The sequence below is a fragment of the Lutra lutra genome, chromosome 3, assembly GCF_902655055.1.
Source record: "Lutra lutra chromosome 3, mLutLut1.2, whole genome shotgun sequence".
In the NCBI taxonomy this organism is placed as follows: Eukaryota; Metazoa; Chordata; class Mammalia; order Carnivora; family Mustelidae; genus Lutra; species Lutra lutra.
The window spans coordinates 43,725,717-43,744,430 of record NC_062280.1 but is presented as its reverse complement, the minus strand read 5'-3'; the positions used below and the strand labels follow the sequence as shown (position 1 = coordinate 43,744,430).

The following is an 18,714-nucleotide window of genomic DNA, read 5'->3' as shown; positions in this document are numbered from 1 at the left end:
AAGATTCAGCCCATGATCAGGAGTTTTCTGATTCTGAAGGCCTCTCTCTTCTGCCTCTGTCCCTGTATGAGGCTTCACCCAAGCCAAGCCATATCCCCAGCTTCTCCCTCACTCCAAGGGCCATAGAGGGCCCCCTGAGCCCACTCAGAGCTCTCACAGGGCTCCAGATGCCCCAGCAACCTTGCTCTTGGCTCTCCTCAGGAAACCACACAGTCCCACACCTGGCTTTGCCTCCCCCTAGACCACCTGATTCCCCCAAGGCAACATTTTACCACCCGAGCCCTGGTGTTTCTCCAATTATAATCTTCCCATCCCATTTGGATGTTTTGAAATGCAAATTTGTAAGGACTAGAAGACATTTCACATATAAATTGAATACTCCTAAAATGATTTTAACCTTACTCATGATTACTAGATCATCCTGTAATGGATTTTGATGTCAGCATTTTACTTCATAGGATTTTTAAATTTTAAGTTCTCGTATTAAAGATATGCTTTTAATTTATATGTTTCTACTACTAAGTTAATAAAACATGAAAAGCAATTTTGAGGTTTATTAAATTCATTTTATTGGCATTCCTGGTATAATTTCCTGCCAACCTAAAATATTATGGAACTAATTGGTATTTTGTTCGGAATGGAAGAGGAACGCTTATGGGGTTTCTTAAATAGGGAACCAGAGCCCGAGCATGGCAGGTTATCAAAATTCACATAACTGATGAGTGAGATAATTAGTATTAAACCCCCATCAGACTCTCGATTAACAGCTTGGGAACTCTTAGCAAGGTAGTGTTAAAAGTAAGCACATGATGTATCTGGGACCAACTGATGGAGTTAACCTGTTTAAACATTGACTTAACTTTAAAGTTTTCACAGAAATACACCACAAAGAGTATCCCTCTAGAAGAGGCTGTTAAACTAATCCAGATTGCTGAGCGAGCACGGCAAGGTCGCCTAAGAGCGATGTTCATGAAGCAGATCTTCCTCCAAGAATACAGAGCGAAGCAAGCCAGGATACTTGGCGAGAAAGTCATCGACATGGGAGCCGCTGCACTGCAGATTCAGAAGGTGTGTGTGGTGCTCGGGGAGCTGGGGACAGGTGTCTTGACACAGCCAGAGACACACCCCAGGGTCAGGGGTGAGCTCGGAAAGCCCAAGTCGCAAAATCCTACCTTTAATAGAGCTGGATTTTAAATTCCAGAGAGATTTTTTAATCTTGCCCTGGAGAAACCATTAACTAAGCTTGGTCATGTTTTTTTTTAGATTTTATTATAAATTCGTATAAAATGCAGGGCATCTCATTCAAATATTTTTAAAGGTCATTGATAATTGTGGGAAAGAATGTGGCAGAAAATTCATTGAGGGTTTATATCCTCAATGTGCATTCACACATAGACATAATCACAGAAAGGGAGCAAGGGTCCACACCTGCTGGCCGGAGCTGGTGTGTGCTGTTCATAATGCCAGTGACCGTCACTAAGCACCAGGACATCAATGTTTCCTTTAGAAGTGGGCCTGAGGTTTCCTCCCCAGATGAGCACCGTGAGTTTGCACCTTATCTCATCCCAAATGGAGGCTAAGGTTGCTTGCAGGAAAATGTAGAAGCTGGCATGTGGGACAAATGAGAATGAAAAGAGAGAGAAGGAAGTCACCAGGAGGACACAGACCCCAGCCAGAGTCAGGACCCCGTCCTTGCTGGGGTCTGAATGGGGGTGGAAGGCAGGGAATGGAGGGACCCATAACAGACTGTTTCCTTTCAAGTTTCTATGAAGATAGGAAGTTGTAAACAAGCATCTGAGTTCAGAGCTGAGCTGTTATCAGTCTTGGACATGACCATGTTCTATTTCCCCACATTTGAGTGAAAATTTTTCTTTTAAAACTATAAAGTGCCCCCCTTGGATCTAACCCTACACTCCTGAAATCTGGAAATTTCTCTGGAAGAAACCCAGGTAGGGGACTGTCCCTAACCAAAATTACAAGTCAGGGGTGCCTGGGTGGCTCAGTGAGTTAAGCCTCTGCCTTCTGCTCGGGTCATGATCTCAGGGTCCTGGGATGGAGCCCCGCGTCAGGCTCTCTGCTCAGCAGGGAGCCTGCTTCCTCCTCTCTCTCTCTCTGCCTGCCTCTCTACCTACTTGTGATCTCTGTCTGTCAAATAAATAAATAAAATCTTAAAAAAAAAAAACAAACACAAAATTACAAGTCATTTCTTCTCTCACAGCCTCGTCCACCATTACTGACATAAAACATTGCACACATTTGAGATGGTTGACATCATGATTCGATAGACATATATGTTACAAAGTAATGATCACCGTAAGCATAATTAAAACATCTCACATCCCATAATTACCCGTTTCTATAGTGAGAACCCTCAAGACCAGCTGTCTTAGCAGCTTTCAAGGACACAACATTGTGTTGGTTACAGTCACCCTGCTGTACATAGACCCCTAGAACTCATTCATCTGAAAACTGAAAGTTTATATCTTTTGGCCACTTGCACACATTTTCCTCACTCTCCAGCCCCTGGTGATCCCGAATCTACTCTGTTTCTAGAATTCGGTATTTTAGAATCTGTAGCTAAGGGAGATGATGTAGTGGTTGTCATTCTCTACGACTTTTTTCACTTAGCACGCTACCCTCCAAATTCATGCATGTTGTCACAAATGTCAGGATTTCCTTCTTTTTTTGGCTGAATGACATTCTGCTTTGTATATATACCACATTTATTATCCATCAACTGACCCGTTGTTCCCATGTCATCGCTATTGTCAGTAATGCTGGGATGAACGTGAAGGTGTAGATTATGTCTTCAAGACAGTGATTATACCATTTATTTCTTTGATGTATTAGACAAGTAACCATTTCTTTGCTTTTAGGTTTGGCGAGGTTTTAGTCAATGCCAGAAAACCAAGAAACAGAGAGAAGAGGAGATGATCTTCCTGGGGATGGTAAGTCCTCCTGCAGACAGGATATGCATAGAAGTTTCTTTAAGATGTATGTCTTCCTGAGCATCTGTAGCCAAGAGCATGGGTTTGCCATTTGTTGCCTTGTGACAATATTACCACCATTTACCAGCTCACACACACTCATCTCCTCAGCTGCTGTGGGTCAGGGGTCTGGGCTTAGCAGAATGGTCTGCTCAGGATCTCGCAAGTCTGAGGGCCGGGTGTCACTGGAGGCCTGGCAGGGCAGAATCCACTCCCAGGCTTGTGTGCTTGTTGGCAGGACTTAGCTCTTCATGGGCTGCAGATTGAAGGCCTGTTTTTTGCTAGTTGCTCACTGGAGATGGACCCCAGCTCCATGTCGGGTGGGCCTTTCCATGTGGTCACTTGCTTTACCAGAGCTAGCAAGGGAGAGAGGGGATGCCTACAATCTCGTGCAATGACCACAGAAGTGGTGTGCATCACTATTGGGTGATGGGTTAGAAGCAAGCTTGATGCACACCAGGACGTGGGGGTCATTGGGGACTGGCTTAGAGTCTCCATCTGTGCAAAGGACTTTTCTACATTATCTGCATCATCAAGCCAAAGGCCTCTGAGGAGGTCTCGTTTGTCCTCTGCCTGAGCCCCTCCTGAACGTAGAGCCCCTGCTTCCCAGGCCTGCCCATTCTGTTCCATTCTAGAAGCTTCTTCCTTTCATTCACCCAAAGGCTGCTTGCCGATGGGTGCCACAGCTTGGCTGTGGTTCTGTCCCCGGTGGCAACTCAGAACGTGTCTGCTTGCCCTGTCACCTGACGAGCCTTCAAGGGTTTGAAGGTAGCTCTCGAACCCTCCATGCCAGCTCTTCTCAGAGCCAATTACCACCACAGATGGTGACCAATCTGGCGAGTTTTGCTTCCTGACCTGCTCGCTGTCCCTGAAAGGATATTACAATTTAAAGGAAAAGAAAGCCTGTTAACAGCATTGAGTTGGTGCACTGGAATGATCTACATTATTCGGGGCTCCCTGTTTTCATGCCAGGAGAAAAACACTGCACTGATAATGTTGGTAAACACTGTGACCTAGTCTTTGAAAATGCTGGCCAGGAACCGAGCTCTGGTGAGGCTAAAAGAAGAAATAAAAACACAAATACACTCTATTTAACCACAGATACCAATACGTTAAAAAAAAAAAAAAACTATTAGTATCATGCATGACCACGGTCACAAATTAGAAAATACTGAACAGAGAAGATTATCTAGGGAAGTCTAAATATCAAAACAGATCAAAGAGATAAAATACCTCAATAAAACAATCACCGCAGCAAATGCTGGAAAGGTCTCGCGAGCACCGGGGTTCGTTTCAGTCCAGTGAGAGCCGAGGGCCAGGAGGAGTTGGACGCACAGGACAGTTACTGGGACAGAGAGGTGGGGGGAGCTCCTCAGGGATGCAGGGGTGACCAGGCAGGGGTGAGGGAGAAGGGTGGGCGGGAAGAGCCAGCACAGCAACACATTTTCAAAACAGAGGCCAACACCATCCAAAACAGAGGCCAACACCATCTTTAAGTATCTATGCTAATGAAAGAAAAATGAACCTGGCATAGGGATGCCCAGTCTGGGAAAGGACCCAGGGATGAGGGTTGCATGGGGACCAGTCACAGGGTGAGTCCCACCCACTGGGGACAGTTTGTCTCATCACACACGTTAAAACACTTAACACCTGTTTGCTCAGAAATCCCCACCCTTTGCAACTTCTTTGCTGAAAAAAAAAAAGAAGAAAGTGAGCAAAGTTTACAATATATAAATATTCATATTAGGGTAGTTTTACAGTCATAGACTGGTGTCCAGAAACAGTTCACACAGTTAAAACACCCCATTGTGGGGGCGCCTGGGTGGCTCAGTGGGTTAAGCCGCTGCCTTCGGCTCAGGTCATGATCTCGGAGTCCTGGGATCGAGCCCCGCGTCGGGCTCTCTGCTCAGCGGGGAGCCTGCTTCCTCCTCTCTCTCTGCCTGCCTCTCTGCCTGCTTGTGATCTCTCTGTCAAATAAATAAATAAAATCTTAAAAAAAAAAAAAAACACCCCATTGTGTATGTTCAGGAGTGATGTTTAGGGCTTCAATGTGTGGCGCAAAGTGTGTGAGTGTGAACACGTGATCCTAAATTTATGCTTTTACTTATTTTTACATTTCTCTATCTTCAACATATATCTTATGTCTAAAAAATTACAGATAAAATATGTGTTCAGAATTTTGTCAAAGGGGAAAAAGGATAGGAATCATGGTTTAAGCAATTTGTAGCGCTTTTCACTGAAACTTCGTGTAAGAGACGCTGAGCTCTAGGGAACAAACTGAGGGCTGCTGGGGGGGGGGGGTCCCTGGGTGACTGGCATTCAGGAGGGCACGGGAAGGAATGAGCATTGGGTGTTAGACACAACTGATGAATCACTAAATTCTTCCCGGGAAACTAACTTTTAAAAAAACTTTAAAATTAAATAATATCAATTCGTAATACCTTTTCCCAATTCTGAGTAGTTCTTATAAAATGTGTATCTCAATAGGACACAAATCAGGATTTAAGATTTTCCTTTCTATTTGTAAGTTAATATGCAGAGAATACTCTAAGTAAAAAAAATAATAATAATAATGTGATCTGTACTTTTTTAACCAATGAAGGGATGTGGGTTTTGTTATATTACTCTTCTCTTCCTCTGTGGGAGTTATATTTGCTCACACTGCACTCCCACGTCTCACTGTTAGAGGAGAGAAATCGAGTGGTCACCAGTGTGTGACTGAGCAGGAGCAGGGAGGCAGGCAGCTCCGCTGATTTGTGATCAGTCGTAAACATGTCCGCTGACACTGTGTTTCCATCAGGTCTTCGGGTATGAACTATTTAGATTTTCTGTTCTGAGATTTTAGATTTAAATACATTAGAAGATCTTCTCAGTGATATTGTTAAATATAGAATAACTATAATTCGGTCCCGCATTCAGGATATAACTGTGTAACTTGCGTCAAGTTGATGACGGCACGTTCTAAATAACAAATGGCGTGGTGAGTATGCTTCATCTGGGAATGTCTTATGTCTCCCTCCGGCCCCACATCCTGGACCGCCCCACCTCCAGCTGTGGCCTCTGTGCACCACCTCTGTTGTCAGCACAGAATTAAAATTGTGAATTATTTTGCTCAAGGAAGGAATTCAGCTCTGGGTTCCAGACATTCGGAAGAGCATAGTCTCCCCGTGAAGGGGCATGGGACCACTGCACGTGCTCAGAAAGTCTCAGTTGTGACGTCCTGCCTTTACTGTCCAAAAAAACTATGGTAAATCGTACCTGAGTATGCCTTACATGATTTGAGAAACACCTTGATCTTGATCACCTACATTCTTGATTTCCCTTTGATCTTTGAATTTAAAAGATAAGTCAACGTTTATTTTTGAAATTGAGACCGCTGGGGACCACAACCCATCCTGTACCGTGCTGTTGCTGGGTCACGCTGCGAGAGCCATGTGGGCAAGCAGTCTCTGCCTGCTGTCACAGATTTTATCTTTACGTCTATATTTACATATTTATAAGTATATATAAATATAATAAATATTATACATATAAATATATATTTATATAGTACATATAAATATAAATAAATATTTACATAGTATATAAATATAAATGTGTATTTGTGTATAAATAAATATGTATATAAATATATATATGCTTTTTTTTTTTTAAGTAGGCTCCAAGCCCAGTGCAAAGCCCAATGCAGGGCTTGAACTGATGACCCTGAGATCAAGACCTGAGCTGAAATCAAGAGTCAGACGCTTAACTGACTGAACCACCCCAGGCACCCTGGAGATTTTTAGGATTTAACGCATTCGCTGGGTGGCATATTATTTAGTCATAAAAAGAAGGAAATCCTGGGGAGTCAGTTAAGTGTCTGCCTTCGGCTCAGGTTGTAATCCCAGGGTCCTGGGATCAAGCCCAATGTCGGGCTCTCTGCTCATCGGGAAGTTTGCTTCTCCTTCTCCCTCTGTATCTCCCTTCTACTTCTGTACTCTCTCTCTCTCTCTCTCTCTCTGTCAAATAAGTAAAATCTTAAGAAAAAAAAAAGAAAGAAAGAAAGAAATCCTGCCACATGCTATAGCAGGGGCGAACTTTGAGGACATTATGTTAAGTAAAATAAGCACTCACAAAAAGAGAAATACTGTGTGATTTCACTTATCTGAGGCACCTAGTGTCGTCAGACTCAGAAACAGAATAGAACAGTGACCGCCAGGGGCTGAGGGAGGGAGAGGGGGCAAATGCCACCCAGTGGGCATGGAGTTTCAGTTTTGCAAAATTTACAAGTTTTATAGATCTGTGTCCCAACAATGTGAATACCCTTAACACTACAGAATTGTATCTTCAAAAATGGCCACAGTGATAAAATTGCGTTATGGCCTTTTTACCACGATTAAAAAAAATTGTTTTAATTGACCAGGACATTGAAATGTATACTGAAGTGGTTCTATAAGAATCATGAATCACTAGTGGTCATAAAATACAAGTTAAAAATTACATGTGATAATGCATTTCCTTGAATCCTTATGTTATCAGTTGTAAGCTGCATCATGATTTTTATGTACTTTTAAAGAAAGAAAATATTGTCGAATAAGCCAAAACACAACCTTGATGGTAAGACACATCCATCCCTGATTTCAGTTACGTTTAACCAGGAAAACTAGTTTACTATGCAAAACTATGCATCTTGGAATTGGTGAGATAGGGTAAGTTCTTTCTATCTTATAAGCAAACAAAAAAAGTTTTTTCAAATTGTAATTATTGACAAGAGTAGGAGGAGACACTCTTTCTCCTACACCATGAGTCACATCAACTCGGCATTTCTAAAAGACCCTGAGCAAGGTGCCCCAAGTTCATTAACATATTTAAATCCCTTCGCCCCCATGCTCTATTTCTGTATTAAGGAAATCATCAGAAGTAGAGATTTATGTGCATGGAAGTCTCCTTAAAAAGTGTTCTTTTTAAGAATAATTTTAATTAAATATAAATTTAATTTAAAATTTAATTTAAAAATTAAATTTTTAATTTATTTTTAAAATATTAAATATTAAAATTTAAATATTAATTAAAATTTTAATTTTAATTTAATTAATAATAATGTATAATATAATTATAACAATAATTAATAATATAATAAATTAATTAAATAATAAAATAAATTTAATGATTTAATTTAATTAAAATTTGATTAAAATTAAATATTGAGAAGTGTCTTTTTAATAATGAAAAATTGGGAATAAAACCCATCAGAGTAGGGACGTAAGTCCTCAACTTCTGGTGGACCTACATTGATGCCACAGTATGTCACCATGGAAAAACATGTTCGTGACTAATTTTTTATGACATGAAAATGCTCTAAGTGAAAATTCAAGGTGTAGAATTATACATAGAATATGATTTCAACTAAATATATTCACACATCTATGCACATGCAAAAGAAAGAAAAGATACCACATTCAAATAGCGCTCTTTTTTTAATGTGGGGACTTCAGAAGATTTTTTTCTGTCTGTATTTGTATTTTCCAATATGCTTACATTTTACTGCAATAATTGGGAGAACATATACATTTAAAATGAAAGCAAATGGCTGTAGAATCATTTTTTTTTTCTCCTGAGATCTCCACACCATTTGGTGCCTACGGATGGGGAGATAGACAATGACACAAATGTGTTTCTCTGTCCCACCCTTCAGGGGCACACAGACTCAAGATGTCATGATCAACAGAATGGTGAACTCCACCTTTCTACTTTCAACACTAAACTAGCAGTCAGAAGATTCAATCTAAGATCATCTAAGTTTGATACAAAATTTTACATTAGTAGTTTGATTCAAAAATTTCCTTTCAGGGGCACCTGAGTGGCTCAGTGGGCCTCTGCCTTCTGCTCAGGTCGTGGTCTCAGGGTCCTGGGATCGAGTCCTACATCAGGCTCTCTGCTCGGCAGGGAGCCTGCTTCCCTCTCTCTCTCTCTGCATGCTTGTGATCTCTCTCTCTGTCAAATAAATAAATAAAATCTTTAAAAAAAATTTTCCCTTTCCATTTAATTCAGCATACATTTACTGAACATCTACTACATGTAGCATTCCAGAAACCTGAGAATGGCCCAGCATTCTTTTTCATCCTGAAGTCTTAATTGCTTACACTGATAGCACACAAAGATAGAATTACACATTTATTACTGTAATTTTTCTGTTTTACTTTGGAGTTTGCATCTGCTCAGCTCAAATCAAAGAAGTCTGTATTAATTTTTCAGCATTATAGGGTTTTAGATACTATAAAGAGACCAACTTGTCTGTTTCGTGTTAAATGTGACTTTCTTCAGTTTGCCTTTCTTTTCAAGTACTTCTCCTCCTGCTAGTGTGTGTTCTACTGAAACTTTACACCATTGAGAAATATATGGATTCAATTCTTAAAAGAATGATATCTTCTGTTCTCTGGCTGATAACCATGAAAATCCATTATCCCAACTCCAAGAAATGTTTTCAATTGAATCTATTTCCCACTCTGTCACTAATGAAGATATTGTCCACTCATTTTAAAATTTCACTTTTCCATTATTTCATTTAGTTACATCACGCCAATGAATAAACCATTGACGTATCTGATCAAAACAGTATTTGTATGTTTTGGGAAGCTTGGCCTGTTTCCAGGTATTTAGTAACTGAAACCAGAATTAGAACAGGAGATATCATTATGTCTTCCATTCCTGACCAAACGTTTCCTTTCCCATTGTCATACAAATTATTTTTTTGATATTGCCGTTTTAAATATTTATATTCTAAAATCTACAGAGAAAATAAATAGCGCTCTAAAAAATTCATGTGCAGTTATTTTAATTGGCAGAGCCAATGGAGTGGATCGAGTGGAAGGAAACTTAATGAATGTAATACATTTCCTTCTGTGGATCTCTTTGAAATAATTTGTCCTACGGTCATGCCCATCATATATTTTATGTTACCCTGGAGCTAGCAGTGTTTTCATTATAAGAAAGAACACTGGGAGACACTTATTAAAGAGGAGGAACTGTCACTTTGAAATGAGTCCATGAAGGCCTCGAAGCACCATAAAACCCTGCTTACCTTCAGATTCTAAAATCAAACAAGCTATATTATTGATTATTTAGGTCATTATGGTCTTTCTGATTAACAAATAACCCAAAGTTGGAGCTTGGGCACCCACAGAATTCTCAAAAGTCAGGTTGGTGAAGGATCCCCTTGGGAAGGCGGTACTTCCGGCGCCCTCCACAGTCATGGGCTCTTTAGGAACTATTGTCAAAGCCAAAATGCATGAAGGATCAAAGTGAAGGGCCCCTCACAGTCACACTTTAGTTTCAACCGAAATCCACATCATCCCACGTGGTCATGTCTATCATTCATTATAGTTGGCTTCAAATGATGTTTGTTTCTAGAAATAAATTTATTCCCCAAAACACAGATTTGCTGTTATATCTGGGGCTCTGTTTTACTTTGTTTTAGTTTTATTTTACTTTCTAAAGGCAAAAGAGCTGTTCCCTAAGTGTCTCTTGGGGAGGCATCCTCTTAGAAAAGAGTGCAAGTCTTCAGGCACCAGCTCTGAAGGGTTTGGTCCACCATGATGATGAAGACCCAAGCATATGGCATGGCCAGCTGGGGATGGGAACCCAGCTCTACCACGGGGCACGTGGGGGAGGGGGTTAGAGCAACATACTCACCCTCCCTCCGAGCCTCAGTTTCTTCTTCTGTAAGAGCAGGATGCTGCTATCTATTTCACAAAGCTATTAGAAGGGCTTCAAGAGAGTTTAGAGGTAAAGGGCCTATCCAGGAGCTTGGATACGATATGCCTTCAGGGAATCGTGGCCAACATTGATCCTCTTGGAAAATTATAGTACAGTGTCACAGTTACTGAATCACGAAAAAGTGTGATAACTCTCATCTGTAATGAAACACAATATGTTCCAAAATAAGTCGTTGCCTAAAAGACACATGCCACCAATTCCCAAATATACACTCTCTTGGCCTTTGTTATTTGCTGCTCAGATTTATGAAGTTGAAATTAGTCTGTTAAAAGTAGGATCTCAAAAAGCTATGGAGTTGGGGCAGCCCACGGTGTCTGAATCTAATTTGCAGCCACCTCAGATAGCTGTGGGGGGAGAATTCTGAGGATCCCAAAGACAGCAGGTGCCGCCCACACACCACCCACACTATGTGTGTTGCCCCAGAAAAAAGTTCGCAAACCAGGAAAGGCAGGGACAGGGGTGCATGAAGGGCTTTTAGGCTGAGCAGGGAGATCAGAGCTTGAGGGAGGACACCATTTTCTATTAAATGGGATTTTACAGTCTAGCTACTTGGGCACTTTTAGTTTGATGTTGTTACTGTTGTGATTCTGCTTTAGTCTTGTCCTGGGTCCCCAGATCATCAGAAGTTACATGATGAAAAGAATTCTCTTCTTACCCTCCCTTTGTCACCTGATCCCATGGTTTCTTTACCTACATCCTGAGGTAGGACATTCATACTCCTCTATCTTAGATTAGGGCCCATTACACAGTCTGCTAATGCAGCAGGTAGAGCGCTTTGGGCCATGAATGCTGGAGCCCTCCTGCCCACGTTCAGATCCTGGTTCTCCTCTTTCCTAGCTGGGGGAATTTGGGTGGTGACTTGACTTCTGGGCGCCGTGGTTTTCACATGCGTGAAACGGAGATGGTTGTGGCACCTGACTCCTAGATATGTGTTCATTCCTAAAGAAATTGATATCTGTCAAGCATTTAAAATAGTCTCTGACACATTCGCAATGAGCGCCAGGGGACCGTTAGTGGTTGCTTTTCTTCAAATGGTTTAATATCATGGGTGTAGAGGTCCACATCATTCATGATTCAATATGCTTACAAATTGCCAATTTTTTTAAACCTATTTAAGTTAGCTAAGACCGAAAGAGTTAAAGTCACCATGTTGGCAAAAGATGGAAAGACAGGCTCTGTCCTACACTGTTGCGGGGAGAGAAAAATCCTCTAACATCTTTGCAGGGCAGATCAGCAATATATCAAAATTACAAATGCACGGTTTCTAAAATGTATGGTCTATAGTATCCCTAAAAAACCCATTTTCAGACAAAAGTGGGTTAAGGCAGAAGAAACCTATCAGTGGAGCTTAGAGGGTCAGAGCAGAGATGCCAGAAATAGACCTGGCGGGCCAAAGCCCCAGTCTGCCCTGCAGGGCTATGTGACACAGGCAAGGTCATGGGGCTGTGTGACCCTCCAGTACTTCCACTTCCTTCCCTATAAAATGAAGATAAGAATGCCACCTACTAAAAAAAAAAAAAAAAAACGAGGCCATTAAGAGGAATAAATTAGTTAATATTTGTAAATCACTTAAAATCGGGTCTCCTGACCTAGAAGGGCCATTATCCAAGTGTTTATTTAAAAAAATATTTCAAGAGAGTAAGACACAAAAGTAGCCGATTCTATCTAAGGGTTCTATCACTAATCAATAATAAACTCAACTTACCCATTCTGGCCCTGCTCCTCACTTAGCAGATCCTCAAATGACTAAATTTTTAGAAGCTAGCTTGTGGGCTAAATATATATATATATGTATATATATATATATATATATGTATATATACATATATATATAATTTAATAGTTTTGCATACATATATATTATTTAATAGTTTTGCACCCACTTAAATTGTGGCATCCTAAAATAAGGACCCACCATCATCACCAGGAGCAGAGAGCCCAAGAAAACCACTGGCGGGGGCTCTGCGTACAGTTTTTTCCCACTTCTCCTGCCAGGTTCATCTTTATAAGTAGGTGTCTTTGTATAAATGCAGACACATAAATATATATGCGTTCCTCTAAACGAAATAATGGAACAAAATGGCATATTTTCATGAACTGAGGAGCACCACACGCACCATCTTGCAATGGACCAGCAGAAGAGCAGCCCCCCTCCTCAGCGTAAGGCGTGCATTCCATGAGCAAAATTAGAGCAGGAAGCATGTGGCGGGAGTGGGGGGCCCCCTGAGCCTGCCTCTCACGGCTTCCTAATGAACAGCAGCACACGCTGTGTTCGGGAGACGCTGGAGCTAATTAATCCGTGCATAGATTTCCCGGAATGGCCACTTGCTTGGAATAGATGCTTCCCCTTCCCCTCCCTGCTCCAACTTGGCCACCATGAGGAATGAAAAGCCACCAAGACAATGAGCTTCTGGAGAATGATGCCAGCCTTAAATCCCTCTTCTGCAAGTGTATCTATGACTAATAAATCGAACAGATTTTCATGTGGACAAATGTCCATTTTATCTGACTAATTTGAACAAGGATTTTTAAAGACAAAGCCCATCAAACATTAGATAAGCATTTTAAGGTAATGGACCGTGGAGTCCTATTTCCCCACAAACCCAGGAAGCATCATCAGACGTCCTATTTTTACAGCAACATCAATTATTAATATGTATATTTTTGCTGACAGAGGACCTTGCTATAAACATAGGTTTCGCTATCCCGTTCTGGGTCATTAACTATGGAAAGCTTGTAAATATAATGGTTTATTCACATGGGAAGCCTTCATTAAGATGCATTATTCTACAGCTGATGTATTTCAATGTATAGTGTATTATCATGTTCTCTATTTCCCTTTAATATTCGTAATTTATTTTTAAATGAGTTGCTGTTTATGCGGTGAGTTAACAAATTTGAATTCTGTATGACCAAAGTTCCTAACGAGGAAAAGATGTTTTAGCCCAAAGGAAAAGCTGCTCATTAACATAGGACCTAAATATATTATAACCTTTAAATTCAGAAGCAACTAGAGAAAGAAGCTACAAATGACCCCAAATGTATTTTTGTCAGAGACAGTCTATATCAAGAAACACGCATGAATACACACATATTAACGGCACAGCATGGTGTAATAGGAGAAACACAGAACGGAAGGACTCAGGGAACCTTACTGCTAGCTTCTTCATTAACGTAGAATGACTTGGGAGAGCCACTTAGGCACGATCCTCAGTGTCCTCATCTGTTCAATGGGATAGTCATGTCCTCATTTCTACCTCCAAAATGGATGGAACATCAGTAAGGAAATGCAGAGGTAGAATGCAGAGGACAGAGCACGCGCCACGGGGGTTCTTGTAAAATCTAGTGAGAGCTGAGAGATTTCTCTGCTCCCCTCGCTAGGTGCTAGGAAGCACTAGGAAGTTGGTAGGGTGCTCCATCGTGTTATAGAGCTATTGCCAAGACCCAAATCAGGGTCACCTGCACATTGCTTCATTTTCAGAGGACAAAAGGGAGAAAGACCAGCTACAATGTAGTTTGTACGTGTCCATCTATGAAAGAAATCTGCTGTAAATTACCATAAAAACAATGCCATTGGGGTAAAGCCATACCATATGATTGACTGATAAGAGTAGAGAATCGGAACATTAATGCAATATTCCAAAACAATTTTTCACATTCATCACCGACAAAGAAATTTGGGTCATTTGTAGTAGAGAGCCATTTTAACATCTTCATGAAAACAATGAACTTTAAAATAGTCATTGCAGAGATCAGATAAAAATTACTCCGTGATTACAAACTCCCATTTCATACAGTTAAAATGTAAACACTAGGAATAAAAATATATCACCTGAAAGATATCAGAATTAGGTACTTTTTTAAATGATTAAATAAAGGAAATTTCTATTTGGGCACAAGATACATAATACAGTCATGCCTTGAGCAACTGCATAGAGAGAGAATTTAGATCATTTGTTGTGAACGTTGTTCTTTAAAGTCATCCTGTTATTTTCATTCTTGATTCACTTTTTTTTTAGTTTTTTTTAAATTTTATTTTATTTTATTTTTAAACATATATTTTTATCCCCAGAGGTACAGGTCTGTGAATCGCCAGGTTTACACACTTCACAGCACTCCTAGATTCACTTTTGAAGCAGTTTTAGCATTTTTTTCTGCCATGAAAGTTGTATATCTTCATTATACTAAACTCAGACAATTGGATTAGTTCTTTAGACTTTCTAATGCATATTTTTAAATAGTATGTGTATAATTTTTTTCATCTTTTTCACGGACTTCGTGTTGTTAATTGGGTGCTATGTTCTAATGGCACCTCGATTGCAGTTTCTAGTTGAGAAATCACTCCTAGAGGGTCATAGGTATCTCTTGGAGATTGTGTGGGGGTTTGGGGCTGTACCTGCATACTTGTTGGAATTACCCATTTCATCCATTTTGAATTTATTTTAGTATATGGTGTCAATTGAGTCTTTAAGAATATCTTTTTTCCTGCTAATTGGTTTAAATGTATGATTTTGTTAATGTCCTTTGTAAATGAGGCAAAATTTTGTCCTATACTTGAATTTTGTCTTGGATTTGTTTCAGAGCTTTTGAGATGAACTTTAAAGTTCTTCTCTTATCCCTGAAATTTTCCTTGAACAGTCACTCCTAGTGCTCCTGGGTTCACATGCTTAGACGTTGGTGCACCTGACGTTATGGTGACAGTCACCGTAACAGCAGGAAATGCACGGACAGGTCACTCAGTGCCAGGCTCTGTAGCAGGACCTCACAAAAGGTGTTCCCCTGAGTCTTCACAGTCTGCTGCTGTACTCATTAAAGAGGAGGAAACAGCCTCACCAGTGTCGATGGCTTTTACAAAATCACCCAAAATTGTAAAATCAGGTGATTTTATAGAATCACCTGAGCCCCAGCTCGCACCCAGGCTGTTGTCCCAAACCCCGGAGCAGCGTAGCTTTGAGTCAGATAAAGCTGGGGATGTTTCCTGCCTCTTCCATTTTCCAGCTGTGTGAATTTGGAAAAGCTAATTAGCCTCTCTGGTTAATTTCTTTGTCTTCTACAAATGCCTGCCTGGCCGGATTATTGTAAAGATTGAAGGATTACTTCCATAGAGTGAGTGTCCACTCAGAAGCAAAGGATTCCTGCATCTTCTGCAATTTTTCTGTGAAACAGCCCCTCCTCCTCTGTCTCCTCTTCCTCTCCACCCTCCCCTTCTCCCTCTCCCCCTTCTCCTTAGTTGTCAATCTCTGCCACAACTATTCAACATTGTCCTTGGAGTGTGAAAGCAGTCACAGACAGTATGCAAATGAATCAGCTTGGCCATGATCCAATATAACTTTATTTACAAAAACATATATGTGGGTCAGGTTTGACCTGTGGGCTACAGGTTACTAGACCCTACCCTGGATAATTACCAGAATCACCTGAAGGATTTTCCAAAACTACTAGTTTCTTCCTGCTTCCTCACTGCCAGGATGAAACTGGGAATCTGTTTTTTAAGCCCTCCAGAATTTTGAGGGTGGGGGGGGATTTTGGAAAAAATTATTCACCACTGTATTTGAGGGTATGTTGCCTCTTAAAAAAAAAATTCCCTAAACAAAATAACTACTAAAAACAAGAAGAGAGCAAAAATAAAATAAGAAAGAATTCTGGGAGAATAAAAATCATGCCCCCAAAGGCAAAACAATCACCCCTCCTAAAATGTTAAATAAATGCATATAATAAGTGGACATCACTGAAAACCAAATGAGTTCTGGAAGATAAAGTTCAAGAACCTCCTATAACATAGTGCAAATAGATCAAGGGGAGAAGGAACATAGATGAGGAAAGTCAGAGCTTCGGGAGATTAATCCGGTGGCCTGCCGTTTTAGCTAATATTTATTGCAGAGAGAGAAATGGGGGGGAAAGAAATAACAGAAGGGACATTTTCAGAATTGAAGACATAATTTTCTATATTGAGTGAACCCGCCAAAGGGAGACTAGGGTGAGTGAGGACCTGCCCACAGCTAGTCGGATTTCAATCAACATTCAGAGCTCCGAGTATAAAGCAGAAGGGAGAAGAGCTTATCCACAAGGAACAACAGTGTCCAACAAACCGGTCCCTGCAGGCTCTGCTTCCTAGAAGTCTCCTCCAGGGAAGCTGCCACACTGCCATTCAGGTGGGAGGGGCCCAAGGCAACACCTCAGAAGGGCAAGTACTTGGAAGGTTCATCACTGCATGTGCGATGAAATGCATGTGCAAAATGAAAACGGAACACAAGAAAGACAAAGAGTAAACAGAGAAATCAGAACAACTTAGGGTTAAATTTAAATAGCATTTGCTAATTTCCATGGTGTAAATATTCTCATCGTAGCCCATTCAAGCTACTAACGGGAATAACACAGTTGGGAAGATACACATTCTGGCATACCATTATATAGTATTTTCACCATAGAGATACAACGGACATCAATAATGTCAAGAACATAGATGATACAGTAATACCCAGCAAAATAATTAGGAAGCGATGAGTTTTGAGTATTGGGAACTTTGTATTATTATTTGCTTCATAAGTTACTACAATTACGCATTTTAGAATGACTGTATTTAACAACCAGGTTGCCATATTCCAGAAAATGTGTCAGTTGGCTCTCATGAGCTATCATGGGCTGGTTGCAGCAGTGACCATGCCCTTTATTTGCTGGATGGCCCAGGCTGACTTTGAACTGCTCAGAGTTCAAATCCTTTATCCGTGAAGGAAACAGACCTTCATCTTGCTGAGGGAGAATACCAAGTACATCTGTCCCGTACATGTTTTCCTTCTCCAAGTCTGTTTTAGTTTGAAATTTCCATCCAAACCCATGCTGGAAGGTCTAGGTTATCTGACATTGTTTGCCACTATGTTTTAGGTTACTCTTCTCTTGCCAACTCCAGCTCTTTAGAAATTCTAGAAAATAAGAATTATGTCTCAAAATGATTAGGGTGGTTTGGCTTGGTTTTGTTGTTTTTTGTTTTTGTTTTTTAAGTAGGGCCTCCACCCAATGTGGGATTTGAACTCATGGCCCTGAGATCAGGAATCATACGCTAGACCAACTTAGCCAGCCAGGCGCCCCTCAAAGTGATTTTGTATTTTCTCTTAAGATGGTAGATGACATAGACCAGCACTGAGCGTTTGATTGGTGCTTAATAGCCAGACTTCTGTTGACTTGCTAATCAGATTTTGAAGTAGAACATTCTAAAAAAAAAAGATATAATATCAGGGTGAATGTCTGGAGTCAGCTGAGAATTTCCTACTTGGGAGGTCTTTAACAATAGAACAGATGTTTGCCGAGTCGATTCGGGGATAGTTTTTCTTGAAATCAAAGCACCCAAACTTTTCACCAGTCTTGCTTCAGGTTCTTTCTTCCTCTATATGCTTTGTTTTCCCATGAACCAAGAAGATTTGGAAACACTTTCAGGAGTTTGAACTCTATTTTCTTAGTGTTTTCTTAGTTACACCTTTTTCAAGCTAACTTCAACCCCCCAGATTCTGGGAAATGGTATGAAGCCATCCCCATCTATCCTTTCCATAGTGGTAAATCATTTCTTCAGATTTTCCTGCCACACCTGATTCTTTCCTTCCGTGTATTTCTCGCAGGCCTTGATAAGACAGCATCAAAGATATTGACATACTATGTTAGCATCTGATGCCCTTCACCAGCACAATAACCTTTATGATCTCAAACCTTTTTGCTTGTGTTTTCAGGATCCACCTCCTCTGTTTAACGAAGTCAGTGCTACAATAATCCAGGCTGAGAAGGTGAGTTCCCTGAGGAATGAGACGCAGGTAAAGCATGAGGAGAACTACAGGAAAGCCTTGGTTACAATCAAGAATGACCTGAAATTAATAGAGGGTCCAGACATCAAGGAGAACCTTCAAGACCAGATCCGACATTGGTTCATTGAATGCAGGTAAATGTGAGCCACACAGACATATATCCTGACGGCTCTTCTACAGGG

The 18,714-nt window shown here is 40.6% G+C and overlaps 1 protein-coding gene across 2 annotated transcripts in view; it reads left to right on the top strand.

Annotated features, from left to right (window-relative positions):
• Positions 1 to 18,714, top strand: part of IQCA1 (IQ motif containing with AAA domain 1) — a 155,616-nt gene that overhangs the window by 22,184 nt on the left and 114,718 nt on the right. The window contains exons 4-6 of one of the 2 annotated variants that reach the window (XM_047722651.1): positions 877 to 1,068; positions 2,877 to 2,948; positions 18,461 to 18,666. In XM_047722651.1, the coding sequence (XP_047578607.1) occupies positions 877 to 1,068; positions 2,877 to 2,948; positions 18,461 to 18,666 (470 nt within the window). Of the gene's footprint in view, positions 1 to 867; positions 1,069 to 2,876; positions 2,949 to 18,460; positions 18,667 to 18,714 lie in introns of both variants that reach the window. The other variant, XM_047722652.1, reaches the window with a different exon arrangement.